Consider the following 16243-nt stretch of genomic DNA (forward strand, 5'->3'; position numbering starts at 1 on the left):
TTCAAGACTCCTTACACCAAAACACCTCCGTAACTCCACTCCCATCTCCAGAGCTCTTTTTCATCCGTCAAGATGTTCAGGAGGTATGTACTCATCTCTACCGCGATTTTTCAGTTCGCATTGAGCCCCAATTGATGATTTGAGCTGACACGGTACTTCGGAATAGCGCCCTTCAAAAATCCGCCTTCAAGGCCTCACGGAGTGCCTTCAGACCAGCAGTCTCTGCTGGATTAAGAGTAGCTGGTGCTCGGTTCGCGAGTGATAATGCGCTTCATGGCAAGATCCATCAAGTCATTGGTGCCGTCGTCGATGGTGAGTGAGAGGAAAACTTTTCCCGACCAAAACAACGAGCTCTGCGCCGGGCGAAAACTTAACTCGGAGCTCGACGTGCGGTGGCATCACATACTAAAACATCTTCACAGTCAAGTTCGATACCGACAAGCTTCCTCCTATTCTAAACGCCCTTGAGACAGACAATGGCGGAACGAAACTGGTTTTGGAGGTCGCAGTACGTCAACACGAATATTATTGTGATGGGTATCGGGACTAACATGCATAACAGCAACATTTGGGAGAGAATGTCGTCCGAACAATTGCTATGGATGGTAAGAGCTCATGTGTCATCGATTGAGGTCGCAGAGATTAATCAATGGCGCTTTTTAGGTACGGAAGGTCTCGTCCGTGGACATCGAGCGACAGATACTGGCAACCCAATCATGGTACCGGTCGGTCCAGGAACACTCGGTCGTATCATGAACGTCACTGGAGACCCCATTGATGAGCGTGGTCCTATCAAGCACACCAAGAAACTGCCGATTCACGCCGACGCTCCTCCTTTCACCGATCAATCTACCGCTGCTGAGGTTTTGGTTACTGGTATCAAGGTCGTCGATTTACTCGCCCCATACGCTCGTGGAGGAAAGATTGGTCTCTTTGGAGGAGCTGGTGTCGGAAAGACCGTGTTCATTCAAGAGTTGATCAACAACATCGCCAAGGCTCACGGTGGTTACTCCGTTTTCACTGGTGTAGGAGAGCGAACCCGTGAAGGTAACGATTTGTACCACGAAATGCAGGAGACTCAAGTTATTCAACTTGATGGCGAGTCCAAGGTCGCGTTGGTCTTCGGTCAGATGAACGAGCCTCCAGGAGCCCGTGCCCGTGTTGCCCTTACCGGACGTAAGTTGATACAATTCCTCATTATCTTTGGAACACTTAAAACCGGATGAATGCTAACGGGTTTTTAAAGTCACCGTGGCAGAATACTTTCGCGATGAAGAAGGACAAGATGTCTTGCTCTTCATCGACAATATTTTCAGGTGAAAAATTAATAGGCTCCTCTCGTTGTTTTGACACTAACGTTTCGCAGATTCACCCAAGCCGGTTCAGAAGTGTCTGCTCTTCTAGGTCGTATCCCATCTGCCGTCGGTTATCAGCCAACACTCGCAGTTGATATGGGTCTTATGCAAGAACGTATCACAACCACAAACAAGGGATCGATTACCTCCGTCCAGGCTGTCTACGTGCCTGCTGATGATTTGACTGATCCTGCCCCTGCCACCACCTTCGCCCATTTGGACGCCACCACTGTCTTGTCCAGAGGTATTTCTGAGTTGGGTATCTACCCTGCTGTGGATCCTCTGGATTCCAAATCCCGTATGTTGGATCCTCGTATCATTGGACAAGATCACTACGATACCGCCACCAAGGTCCAACAGATGTTGCAAGAGTACAAGTCGCTACAAGATATCATTGCCATTCTTGGTATGGATGAATTGTCGGAAGCTGATAAGCTCACTGTCGAGCGCGCTCGTAAGCTGCAGAGATTCTTGTCGCAGCCATTCGCTGTCGCTGAGGTCTTTACTGGTAGTAAGTAGTCACATAGATTACATTTTTATCAGAAACTAACAACTGCCACAGTCCAGGGTGTTCTTGTCGACTTGAAGGACACTATCCGGTCATTCAAGGCCATCATGAACGGAGAGGGTGATGACTTGCCAGAAGGTGCCTTTTATATGGGTAAGTTTTTTGCGTCTCTTCTGAATTCCTCTACCTGCTCGAGGAAATGTGAATGCTAATTCTCTTTATAGTTGGTGATATCGATGCTGCGCGTGCGAAGGGAGAGAAGATTCTCGCTGATCTCGAGAAGGAGTAAGGGGAATAAGGGAGTGGATGTAGATGTGGTAAATGTGTATAGTTTGACAGCGTTGGTTTGGTGCCGGTGGATTGGGAGCATTAAATCGTGCTGTAGCGTGTACAGAAGGTTGGGACGTAAAAGACTTACATGGACGCCAATATCCCCTTCTGGTATCGCATCTCATTTTGTTAGCCTGTAACACAAGATTTCCTCTAATAATTCACAAAAAAGTGCCATCAATGATCTATGTGAAGTGCCAATCTGCCGGATCTACCTGGATGTTCGACTAATTTGCTATGAGTATGGGCCGTTGTCAGATTTCATCTACATCAACAAAACAGCATACGGACTTGTAGGGTTAGGCTCGCCCTCGAGACAGTGGTACTCGAAACGTGATAATCTCTCAGGGCATTTGACGAATTATCGTCATTTCGTGTATCATTCTCAAGAAATAAGATATACTACAACTCTATCTATGATAGGTAATATCAGAAGGCCTTACTTGCGGTCAACTAGAATTCAAGTCAAGAGGCTCGCCGTAACCTGTAGACCTAGTGGCCATTCTTCCCACTTGTAGCCAGTAAGTCCTGTATGCAGTCAAACTTATGATTTCCTGAAAATTATAGACGAAATCGAGATATTTCGTCAATTGCCCTGATTAAATATTATGTTTCGACTGCCCTCTATTTCCAGACAGGTCAATTAGAAGATTTCTAATTGAGTTACTGCCGCTTGTCTTGTCCATGGGACGTTAGCACGCAAAAGCTCTTCATTTATTGAAATGATAGACTAACTATCCATATTTCGTCAATTGCCCTGAGCAAACGTCGTGGTTCGACTGCCATCTAATTAGTAGAGTCGCTGCAGGTTAATCGGAAGGTTCGCTTGTCCATACCTGCGGTGGACATTAGCGTTCAGAACTGCTCTATTTACTGGAAGTAATAGACAAAATATCGATGTTTCGTCAATTGCTCTCAGTAATTATATACCTTCATGTCATCAATATACCAATGTAGAGTCAATTTAACAGTCACTCAGACAGTTTAAGGATAATGTCGCTTGTCTGTCTATAATCGGTAGCACGCAAGACGTAGAAAGAAGCGAATAGATGAAACTCGGCATCTTTCGTCATTTAATCATAATGTCCACTGCGAGATACCTGATGTAGGGTAATTTTGTCTTGTCAACTTCGAATCGATGTAGTAATCTTGCACGTGCGTCTTCGTCGCCATGTCGATTAGTCAGCGGTAAATAAAGTTCCCTATGTCAATTCGAGATGACTCCCAGCTTCCCTTTCTCCTCCCCATCGCAAATCATGATTCAAACCAAGCCTCTCAGTCCTTCTGGACTCGCAAATACAAGCACAAGGTCCTCGCAAGATGTGATCTGCTTTTCATATAGCCCCCATGGAGGGGTGTCTGAGAGTTAAGTCTCTCACAGGTCCGGTCGTTGGTGATTTGTTTATCAGATCATCACCACGACATAAGCTTCAATTGGCTTTCAGGAAACAATTTCTTGTCATTTGAAGTTACATTAGGAGAGAGTGTGTATATTCATACACCAAACGGAAAAGGGTTGTCAATCGCGTTTGACAAGATCTGCTACATAGCAGCAGAAGGAGTAGATCTAAGACCCAAAACACAAATCAAAAGTAAGCTTAACTCTTCCACATTTAGCTGAAGTCATTTATACTTACGAGGTGCTAGAAAACAGAACAACACAAAATGTCGATTACCTTACTTTCCACCGAGCTCCTTCAGAGGATCTACGAATACGCAACCATTCACGACGCGCTTCACCTCTCTCAAACTTCCAAGAGGAATTATCGAGCATTTCTTGGTCGTCGAATGCCAATTATGTATCAGGCAATGCACAATTCATATGGACCCTTACCAGAGTTGGTCAAGCTGGTCATAAGTAATGAGCAGGATAGGAGTCGAAGACCAATGGGCACTGAACTACGTCGTAACAACGTGGTTAATCGTATACTTGAGATACCAGAAACACCAAAGCTTACAATTGAGCTTATGAAGAAGATGTTAGAGTACGGAAAGGTCGCCGAGACGTGGGCTGAGGTCTATCCCAGACTACGATGGAGGTTTGGCTCGGATTCCAGACGTTTCCTGCGCTCACACGAACGCCAACGTCTTCGTCAAGCCATATATATACACTGGACCTACACAAGCCTTTTTCATGACCAAACTTACACCCAGTTTGCGCCAGACCCACCTGTGAATTCATCCCAAGATGACCCTCGCCTGCGACTTCTCCGAGCTTATCCTGGCACCTCGCTCGCCCAGCTTAGCGAATTTCACTTTCACATTATGCAAGTCATCGAACATGACTTGTATCCATCTAATCAAGTCATCCTTGATCACTACTCACACAATCTGCCTTGGAGATCACTTGAAAAGCTGGCTTGGGGTGAGCGTGGTAACGACTATTGGCGGCTTGTTCGCGCAATCATGAAATTCAACCCAAGAGACATGTTGCACTTGGTTGAGCACACTTCGACCAAGACAGAACGAGCCGATTTCCTTCGTGCTCAAGGGCCGCACTTTCCAGATACACCGGAAACGCTCAACGAAGCCCTGCGCGTGATCTCAGCTGAAAGATCCCAGGAAGCCAAAGCTACATCAGATCCTTCCCTGCGTGTTCCTTATTGCCATTCATTCGCAGTGGTATTCGATCTTCGACAAGAAGACATCGAGTACTGGGGCGGTCATGAGACTGGTATTGTGGATGTTAGTCCTGCGGAAATCAAGGAAGCGACAGCTCGGCGCTCTTTACATTCTCAGTCCGCTAATAATGATCTTTCTTTGGGGTCAAGAGGACTTGGTTTTCTGTTGTCAAATGCAGGCATCCATGTTACTGAGGATTGATAGCTTTGAGATGGAGATATGTTGAGGTTTAATTCTTTCTTGCATTCAGATATGGAAGACGTGCTTTTTACAGGGTGCTTTTAATAGAGAATTTGTTATCTGAGCTAGGATTGGAATGCTGTAGAAAGGAATAAACCGTGTACCATCAGTTGCTATCTCCGCGTCACTGACCATCACTCGACCGTAAAACATTCCATGAACAAATGCTCCCTTTCCACGCTCGCCTAGAATCGGGTTTTGAACGTCGTTGTCTCCTTGCAAGATCTCCAGTGATGACTAGGATTTTTGGAACTAACAGGCTTCAACAAGCCGGTATGTTGATTAGGGAAGGTTTCTGAGGAGAATAATCAGTCACCTTAATAGTTTAGAAAGCATTGTAAAGAATGCCTCGTCGCCGGCGAAACAAGACTTAATTATGCCCATTGCCCTTCCAACTACTCGTAACCTGTTGAATCGAGTATACTCGAGCTACATGGTCCTGCATTCTTGCCTCTCTCTGAATAGAGGAAGAAGATGAAGTGTTTTGATCCAAGGGCTAGACGCAACATTTAGTGTTTTATCGTTTTTGCTGAGCAAATTCCGTCTTTGATTATGTTCCCTGGGAGTAAAACGTCCGGCTGAGCATTGCTGATACTGAGTAGAAATATGAACGGAGGTTCGTTTGCGTAATTCCTTATTTCCTATTTGAATGAGCTCTTTATGCTAGCCGTTTCAAAACAAAAGTCTGAGAAGTTTGTGTCTAGTCGATTACTCTTTCACTTGTTCTTGTTGGTGTATTTTAAGAAATAAAAGCCATGGATATTTTGCTAATCTTATGAATCGGAATATTGTGGCTCTGTGTTCACGAATCAGAGTCTGGCGTCGACGGCCAGTTGGGTTGAAGTATCACAAAGGCATAAGACAGTTCAGTGATGACGGAATCTATATGTGAATTTTACTACTACTCAATTTACCTGGATCAATTCCATTCTGATCTACAGAGAAAATCCGCATATCTGCGAATTCAAGAACCAAATCACCTTTTTATAAAGCCCCCAACCAGGCCTTCGGCTATGCAGATCCCATTTTTGTCAACAATCAAAATCAGTTCTGTCCACCCTGGGGTATCGTTGCATAAAACCTTCCACATCCACTCGTATCAAAAGCAAATTTATAAATTATAAAATTCAGAATAGGGTGAGAAGATCGCATGGCGCCACTGCTCTCACCGTCTCCACGACATTCCACTTTTCTTACCCAGGCTAGAAGGCGCTTTATTACTATTAGTCAAATTCAGTCTACTCTTCGCAGCCCTGAGTCTCGAAGGCCCCCGCTATCTCAGGCGTAGCCCTCGGAGAAGGCGCAGCAGTCCTCATTTCCACGGCTTCATTCGCCGGGAACCCAGCTTCTTCACGCAATGCAGGACTCGAAGCCATACGCTGCGGGATCTTAGACTTGAATGTCGGAGGCGGGAAGATAGTCTTTTTGAATGCATCGACGAACTCCTGGAATTGCAAGCTTTCGGCGTAGTCGTTGGAGAGGGGGGGTGTTGAGGCTCGGCGGAAAGCTGCTACTACGATTCCGGAATTGCGAATGCGAGAGCTGCCGAAGCGGCTTGGGACTGCGAGGAAACGGCCGATGCTCCAATCTTCTGGGTCGAAGTTGGCATCCTTGGGGGGTTGGAAATAGAAAATTCCAAGTGAGCGGAGAGCGTTCAAATGGAGCTTCTTGTTGAGATCTTGAGTTGCAGATTGCATACCATGGGCGACCAAGTACCGAATATGAATCTCATCTGCTGTTACGGGTGTTGCAGAGGTGTGGTTCGGTGCAAATATAGAGACTGCGTAAATCAGGTCGTAGGCAAGGTTTTGGGCGGCAACTCGGAACATTTGAGCTGCGCCGGCAAGGAGATGAGGATCAATAACAAGAGGATCTACTGCCATTGGACGAGGAATTGGAGGAGGGTTTGATGGCGGAGGCGATGGGAACGAAATCTCAGTGCTGCTTATAAGATCGCTCCCAGACTTGGTTTCTGTTGGAGTCGAGCTCGGTTGGGATGGTGGAGGAGACTGCTTAACAACTTCGACAATCTGTTTTGGAGCACGGATCGGACTAGTGGTTAAGTCTTGGAATTTGGCTGAAAGGGTCGATATATCTGGAGAATTGGATTCGGAATTTCCAACAGGCGGTGCTGGTTCGGTTGGACTTGATACACTGCTAGCTGGTGCGTTGAGTGCTTTCGAAATAGTGATCTGAGATCCTGATGGGTGAAGAGGAAGGTCACTTGCAGTCAGTGCTGGACTCTCTTTTCTTGTGGATGGAGAAGCAAGAATTGTGACTGAACCATACTCAGACTTACGACGGTATGCAGCACTAAGATCTGCTTGATCAGGAGTAACAGGTCTAGCCTCAGACTCAAAAGTATCAGCTGTTGTAAGGCTGTCAAAAGAACTCTCAGGCGGTGGCTTTGAAGCCGAGGTCTGTTGGTGATCAGAAGAATTTTGCGTAGTATGAACGGCTGAGACAATCTCCTCTACAGTATTTTCGGATTGCGATTTCGTAGCCGATGATTGCTGAGGTTGAGAGATTGAGACAGCATCATCTGAGGACTTGTCAAATTCTGACTTCGTAGTTGTTAGCTGTTCAGGTTGAACCGGTGCGACGGAGTCCTTTCCACTCTTTTCGGATTGTGGTCTCGCAAATGATAACCGTTGAGCCTGAGCAGAACCAGATCTAGTACGAGCTCGAGAGTCAAGACCATCATATGGTGACAGACTGTTGGTAGAAGTAGACATTCTGACGTTGAATGATGCGATTGCAGCTTTTACAGTACCAGGTTGAGGTGTACCGTCCCTGGTTAATGGTGGTCTCTCTACTTGAGTTCTGTTTGATGATCTTCCCCGAAATTGTGGCTGGATGCTGTCCCGCTCTAGCAGCGGAGACAGGGAATATCTTACGCTTTGGCTGGTTTGGTCGGTGGTACTGCTCTCGAATGATCCGCGTTGAGGATTATCATCCGCTTCTTCACTGTGGCTTTCTTCAAGGTGACTCTCATCTCGAAAACTAATCATAGATGCCCGTTCTTGAAGGACTTCGTAACCTAGTGAGGGCCGAGAAAGAGGGCTCGAGAAGAAAGCAGTATCCTCAACCTTTGGAGTTTTGATTACACGCAGCGGTGGAGGAGGCTCCAGCTTCAGGGCAAGCTTTGATCTTGTCGAAGTAGCCAAGCTGGCCATGCTCCCATTATCTCGAACCATAATACGGGCGGGTTGTTCAATTTTAGGTGCTCTTTCCTCTTGGAAGTCTTGATCATTCATACGGAGAAAGTCGATAAAGGAAAATCCTGGATTTGTATCTGATCGACTTGTAGCAAAAGATTCATCTGGAACCAAAGGTACATCATGATCAAGGACCGAAGAACCGTGACCAGATTGTCGTGCGCTTTGAGCTTGTACTACTTCTTCCCCAAGTATCCCAGAAACCTCTGAATCAAAATAGTCATCGAGTTCTTTCGAAAAGTACGCGGGTAACGGCGCCTGTTTATAAAATCGAATAGGACAGTGAGGAACACCAGGGATACTTCCTGGATCTGGTGTATCGATTCTGATAAAATCGCTCATCCCATCATCTGGTAGAGGGAGGTTTTGTAGCTGAGGATGGGATAGATCAGCTCTCTGCATGGTGATATCGGCAAGAAGATAGTCCGCAAATGTGTGAAGCTCCGACCGTTCCTTTGGCGCAAAAGTAGTTCTCGGAATTCGATCAAAGATGTAAAACACACCGATAGCGACATCGTCGTGTGTTAGAAGCGGCGCGGCAGCAAAAAAACGAATGTTTGGTTCGCCAACAACAAGGGGATTGTTTTTAAAGCGCCAGTCCTTTTGGTGCATTAGCAAGTTACAAAGTCATCGCTTCCATACAGGCACATTAAATCTGTGTTGACTGACCCTCATGGTATCCAGTACCCATATGACTTCACCAGTGTACAGTGCGTGAGCGGCCAAGCTCATCAAACGATCAATCCTCATCGGATCATATCCATTCTCAGCGCGAATGACTTCATAGTCGCCGTCAAAAAAGCTCAGCGCAGCATGTTTAACTTTAAAAACCGCGAGCGCTTTAGACATTTGGTACTCAGCAGTTTTAGTATCCCACTTGGGCCAAAGAATGTCATACATAGAACTCATATGCATGCGTTTGTATTCATCTGCTGTCAGTAAAGCAGGGAGATAATCAAATTCAATATCAGATGGCAGCTCTTGCATCTTTTTGAAGTTGAACGTTCCCTGTAATACTATCAGTACAATTTCAAGAAGTGAAGCTCGGTTACGTACCCGCGTGTACCGCTCATACCAATCGCAAATCACTGCAAACATATCGCCTGTAGTTTCCCCAGCTGAATCGGAGGCTGCATTGCGTATCTGAGTGTAACGGCGCTTCGAAATCTCCTGTACATTTTGCTTTAGTCCTGGGAGGGGCACAACTCGGCCTTGGTCATCAAATGTTGGACTTTGTCTCGCGCTATCCCTCCAGCTTCCACTCGAAACGGCTTTGGTTCTCTCATCCTCGCGGTGCCAATCCCCTGCGCTACTGAGGATACCTTGTTCCTCATACGGTTCGTAACACACAGATCCATCATCTTCGTCGAGGTGTGAGCCATTATCGCGGACATTCCGTTGTCCTTTAGATCGTCTAAGGATAAGCTTATGGTTATGCTTCGCCTTCAAACTGGCGCGTCGTGCTTGTGTGTCCATAGAGTCGTCCATCTCCTCTGTCAATGTGGCATTCGACGACTGTGCGGGGGACAGATCGTCTATTTCCTTGTTATTTTCTGTATCGGGCGATAAAAGTGCCCATCTTAGAGAGTTGTCGGATAGTGATACACTACCATCTATACTACTGGCCCTATCGCTCGCCCACATCGATGTTGTTGGTTGTGATTGTGGATATTTAAGCCGCCGCAAAGTTTCCTGCCTTGGCTCTAGGCGGCCATGTTTCAACGGGTACATCAATACATTAGGTACAATTTTCATGCCCTTCGAACAGTTAGAGCATTTTCCTCGAGACCTGCTCAGACGGGTAACATACGATAGTCATTGGATCTGGACCTTGGAGCGGGTCTAGATCTTGGACTGTGTCTGGATCCGGGAATGGATTTGAATCTGGGTTTGAGACTGGATCCCGGATCGATTTCTTTTCCTCCTTCCTTCCTCGGAATAAAGAGCTGACTTTCTTGCTTATTCGACGTCCTGGGGTAACAGAGTCACCATCTAAGAATGCGTAACTTCCTCCTTTAGACAGTCTTCGTCGTCTCTTTTGCTTTTTGCGCTCTCGTTGATTTTGCTCTTGTGATGGCGATGGTGGATCCCTAAGCGACCATGAAGCACTTGACAGTGCTGCACTCATGCCAATAGTGCCCATCATACCTGATACTCCTTCTAACAATCTGTTGAAGTTAGCTATTGTGCGCGTCCAGACGCGAACTGAGTTTGTATTTGCGACAGGATTGCCTTTGTCCGCAAAGGTGAGCTCTTGAAGTCGTCAAGTCAGCAGTTATCCATTCCGCGCTAGTCCAACAGTGAATACGTTGAGGTGAATGTGAAAATTGTGGCTCGCAGGGACCAAGCTCAGATGAAAAACGTTGAGTAAATCTGAGTGGCTTAAGATTATACTTCGAAGATTTCTTGCCAACAATATTTCGGATAGCTCTATTTGATGTATGCTGTGGTGGAGAAAAGATCTTGCAGCATTGAGTACAGTCATATGATTCATAAAATTTGAGGACTAGACTATGATGGAGATGTATCTTGTTCACCGCGAAATGGGAGAGCTGGCGCCGAAGGAGTGTTGAACGGGGAAGGAGAAGTAGTGTTCACATACCTAGCTACTTCGCGACAGAACTAGAGCTGAAGCAATTCCAAGGAAGGGATATTTACAGCCGAATGCTTGTACAAGAAGAGAAGACTTACCTGATGGACAACTTTTAATTATCTGAAGTAACACTATAATCAATTCTAGCTCCCACAGAATTCATTGATAGGCAACTTGGAGCGGGGAATATTTCGTCTACGCGGCTGTTTTGTGCATAACAGTTCAATGTCAGGAGCCGCTTGTTATCTCTAGAAGTTTGTAAGCTCTTGTTTGCTATTCGAGTGAGTTTGGATTATTACTTTCCTGCCCACGGCGCCACACAGAACTGCTCTATTGGAAATTTGATAGAGGTCAGATAGACCGGGCAGCCAGGACGGATGATAACCACAAAAAAAGTGCGGGAGTCTTATAATTCTGTACAACTAGATCAATATCGGGCGGAATCGATGAGAAATGGCGGACTCCTTGATGTTTTCGCGGGTACTTCTTCAGTGATAGCAAGAGGTGGATAGACGAGACATGCTTGAAAAGGTTGTTTCTGTTCTGCCATTGCGACAGAGACTCACATATGCAAGGTGGACTTCTGATAATGCCCCAAAGCCAGATCGCGGTCTCGATGATTGCCATGTGAGTGACACCTGTGGGAAGCTTCTGTCATATGTGAGAGGTCCATATTGGAACGAAGTGTATGATGTCTCTCCTTTAGAAAACAACCGTTAACGGATGCTTTACCTACTGGATACCTTACTCCTCGACTTGTTAACCCAATCGGAGTTGAACACTATCATCCACGCGCAAGAATACGCGGAATCGAAATCGTCGGAGCATATGGCTGGATCATAATGCAATAGTTTGTCGTTTCCTTGCAGAACCAGCTTCTGCCGTCCCGTCCCATTGCATCGGGTGTGACAGCTACTGTGCAGATCGGGGAATAAACGTGAGCTTCTGGTTGCTGCTCCTTGACTTTGGAAACTAGTGTCAGGTCAAAGTAATGTTGCTATTGTCCTTTCTTTGTCCAACAGAACTGTGATCCGAAAGTAGGCGAGATCTATACTGCAGCACATTACAGACGTTGGTTTTAGCATCGAGACATACCTCATAACTCGTGGCTTACACCAAAGTTGATTAGTATATCCCTTGTGAAAGTATTTCTTTTTGTTTTGGAGGATGGACAAATATATGAATTGTGACAAAATGACACCTTCGCTAACGGCGCATAAATTTAGTCACATTTTCATGGTTGCTTTTCGTTAGTAATACGATATTAAAATATTAACTGTTCATAGGTGGCTTATGATCGTAAAAAAGAGCTGAATGTCGTAAAGGTTCGGCTCCTGTTCTAATGCGACTATTCAAATCATGACTCGAACACCTTTGGTGCCTCCAAAGGCGTCCGAGCTAGATGAGGAATACCATAGATAGCCAACACACAGATATCGTTACCAGTGGCTAAGTACAAGACGGGTTTTTGGGTTTCTGGTAACTGATGTTTATTAACGTATATCTCTAAAATCGGGGTATATGACGAATGATCAAAACTAGTAACAGCAGGTTCCAAAATATAGCGCACGCAACCCGACGACCAATGAGCATTGCCGTCGTTCAATTCGAAGGGAGAGCGTGGCACAGACCTGTTGGTAATTGTTGGTCCACTGGTATATTAATCAGGAGCACTTTCGTGCTCACTGTAATCCAAAAATCCAGCATTCCACGCATCTCTGTCAAGCAAATAACCAAACCTGTCACGATTCAACTTTAGATATTCTGGAATATCCTGATTATTGTCAACCCGTATAAACTCCTCACCCGGCCGGTCGAAAAGGTCTAATCCTTTCCTTACCCGATCCACGATATGCGTTCGATCCCGAAATTCTTCCCTGTCGTAGCCTGTGTGCGAGAAGCTCGACATCTTTGTAAGGACCTCCTCGATGTTTGGAAAGCAAGTACTGCAGTGCCACCCTGAATTCCAAAGGTCTGTCTTGTACCACCACACCTTTATCCAACTGCCACCCTCGCCGTTACGCAAATCCGCTGGGAGGATGGTATGTTCTGGCCCATAATAGATAGTAGCTTGCGGATGTGCCCACTCCTCACCACGATGTTTCCATTGGAACCCATAGTAAAAGAATTGACTTCGAAGGGTGAGACGGCGTGGGAAGTTGCAGTTGCGCATTACCGTAATGGTGATTGGCCTTGGAATCTCGTCTACGTCGCTGACGATCAGGATGTCACCAACATTTGCCTTTCGCTTGTCCTCTAACCCAGGTATAACTTGCAGGAACATGGCATTGCGCTGATGGTCCTCATAATCCCAGGCCCGCTTCGCGCCGACTGGCATATCGGTTACTTCATGGTATATTATCTGCGAATGAAACTCAGCAAAGCGAGACCAGTTCTCCTTGAGCACCAAGGCTTTGGGTCGACCAGTAAAAGTATATGGTGATTCGACAATAACGAAATAATCGACGTATGCCGCGAGGGTGTTCAAGCGAATCTCAAGCCATTCCAGCTCATCATTGATCATAAGTAAGTCATAGACTTTTCGCAGTGTATATCGATCGGGGTAGGGTTGGAAAGCATGTTGCCCGCAGAATTCTTGCGCTTGTTTGTCGTCAAGAGAGGTTCGGACATTGGCACGCGATTTGGAATTGCCGTCTGGAAGCGATTGATAAGTCTCCTCGAGTTCGAAGGATCGATTCGTTATTGCGTGCGCATATTTGGTGAACGGATGCTTCTGTTCGTTAAGTATGAGGAAGAGCCATAGCAATAGTAGTCCAGTACCCAATGATCTCCACCGGAGGTATACAGCTTGGGATAACTTTTTCCAACGCCTGCGATAGCTCGAAGAAATGAGCATGGTACTTGTTGGATGTTACACCACCTGTAGACCTACGATGCTCGAGTGGCCTCACCCTCCTGCCTGCATGTCTCGAGTGATTCATTGCGGGCGCAGCGCAGATTGTGCTTACCTACCCAGGGGCCAGGGCGATGCCACCAAACGCAGGGCGAAAAATCACCCCAGAAGGGCTGACTGTCCGCGAACGCCCTCATGCGGCGAGTTTGTTTTGGGGTTCTACAGCTGTTCCCCAGGGTTTTGGGCGAGGCCAAGTCCAATGGCCCGCTGAAGCTAAAGCCCCCCTTTTCATGCTGGCTTTAGTGCACTTTTATACTGGCCTAAGCGAACGTTGAACAACAAGACGAAAGAAATAACTAGTTGCCATTTAGGAACGCTAACTGTAAGTAATGGCATAGAGTCGATTCCCTCGGAATATACGTTACGTATATCGGCTATCGGGCTGGGTATTTAAACCTAGATCGAAGCGGCACAGTTTCGAGAGACGCTTTCAACTACTCCTCTTTGAAATATGGACAGTTAAGTAGGCAGGTATGTGTATTCATTTTACTCATTTACGGTACGAATATTGGTGCGCGAATTAATAGTGGGAGATCGACAAATAAGTCTCATGTATATATATACAACTGCTACTGGAGCGTTCATCTATCTAAAGGCTTTCCTCATCTTACAAAGCCGAGGCTTCCATCATCATCCTTACGTCCTTCTGAGGATATGTGTGAATAATTATATCTTACTTTCCTTCTTCGCACACGACAGCTACAACGACACATATATCGTCAACCTTTCCACCCCGCCAATTCTCGTGTGGATATTCCCTTTGAACCTCCCGCGCAAACGGGCCGTCTAATTTTGTGTTGACGCTGGCTGCCTTCGCCTCGCCGGTAATTCCAATGGCCAAAAAGCTCTGCAAAGTGGGTATATCCTCTGTACCGCTTGTTACATCTGTCATGACAAATTTACTGATGTCTGCTCCTACGTCAATACCATTCTCAGTGTGTATCCAGGCTTTGGCCCCAATCATCAATTTAGACACGATTTTCAATATATCGTGCCTAGACAGATTATCCCATACGCCGTCACTAGCGAAGACCAGAACGTCGCCATGCCGCAACGAATGCTGCGATGCGTTTGCATCTCTCGGCATATCGCAAAGCTGCGTTCCTCCAAATGCCCTCTGTCTAGCGCGCATTTTCTTTGGGACAATCGATAACTGGTATGGAGTATTAAAAGCGTGGGTCTGGGGTTCCGAGTATGTATGTACGGCATTACTTCTGAGTTGCACGAATCCAGAATCCCCCAAGTTCGCAACTTCGAGCTTCCCGGACTCCCTAACAATCGCAACACATGCCGTACTGCCTCCAGCTGGAACAGTTTCATCATTGCTAATGTCCTCATATCCTCTCTGCATTAGGCTTCTAGCCCCTAGTGGTACCTTCCACTCCTCGGGTTTGTGCGTATATGCTGCGTGAGCCATGTAGTCGCAAAAGCCATGTGAAAAATCTGCTGGGTCGACACCAGAATCTACCCAGCCTCCCACTCCGTCTGCAATTCCAAGTGCCACGTCTGAGGTTTCCCCGATTCTACTGACGAAAAATGCATCCTGGCCACTGTCCGGCCGAGTTCGTTTGTCTTTCCTCCGCGCCCGAATGTGATTGTAAGGGTTGAAGTTGAACACGTTTCTCGTAGGGTTATATCGTCGGTCCTTAGCCGTAAAAGAAGCTGATATGCCATAATTGAATTTTGGGGTAGACTTCAGAGCACATGAGACGGAGAATGCTCTCGCCGAAGCTGGAACTCGGTTCTGAAAAGGGGGATTTCTGTAAGTTCGTAGACTCGCGTCTGTACTTTGCCGGATTCTGGTTGAGAGTATGCCACTTGTTGCAGAATTTCTAGATGTAACACAAAATGCTGTGATGCTTGTCTCCTTCAGACATGCCCTTCTATGTGTTGCAAACGCAACGTCGCGCAAAACAACCGCCATGGCTAATAAGTTTCGTAAATCGTGGAGAGGAGAGTTGCGAAGCCCATGGGCCCGCGAAATTCAATCAAAAGACAAGAGAAAAGATAAAGAACATCGTGCGTATAATTGTCGGCACGACGTAGAAAAAGAGACTGCGTGGATGGTTTGTAGAGAGACAACGCTGTCGTTTGGTAAGTTTCTCGATGAAATCTGTTGATTATCCCTGTCAGCTTCGTCATAACCCATGTCAGCGCACAGTATTCCCGGCATGCGACTTGTGCGACTCATGCGGGTCAAAATTCAAACATATTTTAATTTCAGCCTTACCAGCAGCCTTGTTGGGTGACCGGTACTTGTACTGACCAGACTGAAGTATGGTAATGTTTCCTCTAATTAAAGCTCATATAAGGAAACGGTCTCGAAATACTTGGTGCTTCTGTATGGCAACGATGTGTATAGGATTACGGTTTGGGTAGGCAATTCAAAAATTGCCAAAGTACAATTCATTGTGCTTCGAGACTGGGTAGATTTACAAGTCGGGATATATAGTGTATTTTTAC

General features: G+C 46.2%; 5 protein-coding genes across 5 annotated transcripts; 2 read left to right on the plus strand and 3 right to left on the minus strand.

Annotated features, from left to right (window-relative positions):
- Window positions 1-72: 72 nt before the first annotated feature.
- On the plus strand, window positions 73-2152 carry GLAREA_03018 (P-loop containing nucleoside triphosphate hydrolase; the record flags this gene model as incomplete). The annotated part of the gene is made up of 9 exons (XM_008088103.1): window positions 73-83; window positions 167-312; window positions 423-508; window positions 563-605; window positions 664-1176; window positions 1247-1316; window positions 1367-1866; window positions 1918-2016; window positions 2088-2152. 9 exons carry the CDS (start codon window positions 73-75, stop codon window positions 2150-2152), a joined length of 1533 nt encoding a protein of 510 aa, XP_008086294.1.
- Window positions 2153-3858: 1706 nt separating this feature from the next.
- On the plus strand, window positions 3859-5016 carry GLAREA_03019 (uncharacterized protein; the record flags this gene model as incomplete). Its single annotated transcript, XM_008088104.1, has 1 exon — window positions 3859-5016. One exon carries the CDS (start codon window positions 3859-3861, stop codon window positions 5014-5016), a length of 1158 nt encoding a protein of 385 aa, XP_008086295.1.
- A 1277-nt stretch (window positions 5017-6293) lies between these two features.
- GLAREA_03020 (GAF) lies at window positions 6294-11539 on the minus strand (the record flags this gene model as incomplete). The annotated part of the gene is made up of 5 exons (XM_008088105.1): window positions 6294-8873; window positions 8943-9281; window positions 9330-10031; window positions 10084-10441; window positions 11433-11539. 5 exons carry the CDS (start codon window positions 11537-11539, stop codon window positions 6294-6296), a joined length of 4086 nt encoding a protein of 1361 aa, XP_008086296.1.
- Window positions 11540-12526: 987 nt separating this feature from the next.
- GLAREA_03021 (glycosyl transferase family 17 protein) lies at window positions 12527-13723 on the minus strand (the record flags this gene model as incomplete). Its single annotated transcript, XM_008088106.1, has 1 exon — window positions 12527-13723. The coding sequence occupies one exon, from the start codon at window positions 13721-13723 to the stop codon at window positions 12527-12529; it is 1197 nt and encodes a 398-aa protein (XP_008086297.1).
- Window positions 13724-14453: 730 nt separating this feature from the next.
- Window positions 14454-15704, minus strand: GLAREA_03022 (PP2C-like protein; the record flags this gene model as incomplete). Its single annotated transcript, XM_008088107.1, has 1 exon — window positions 14454-15704. The coding sequence occupies one exon, from the start codon at window positions 15702-15704 to the stop codon at window positions 14454-14456; it is 1251 nt and encodes a 416-aa protein (XP_008086298.1).
- Between the last annotated feature and the right edge of the window lie 539 nt (window positions 15705-16243).

Source organism: Glarea lozoyensis, assembly GCF_000409485.1.
Source record: "Glarea lozoyensis ATCC 20868 chromosome Unknown GLAREA6, whole genome shotgun sequence".
NCBI lineage: Eukaryota > Fungi > Ascomycota > Leotiomycetes > Helotiales > Helotiaceae > Glarea > Glarea lozoyensis.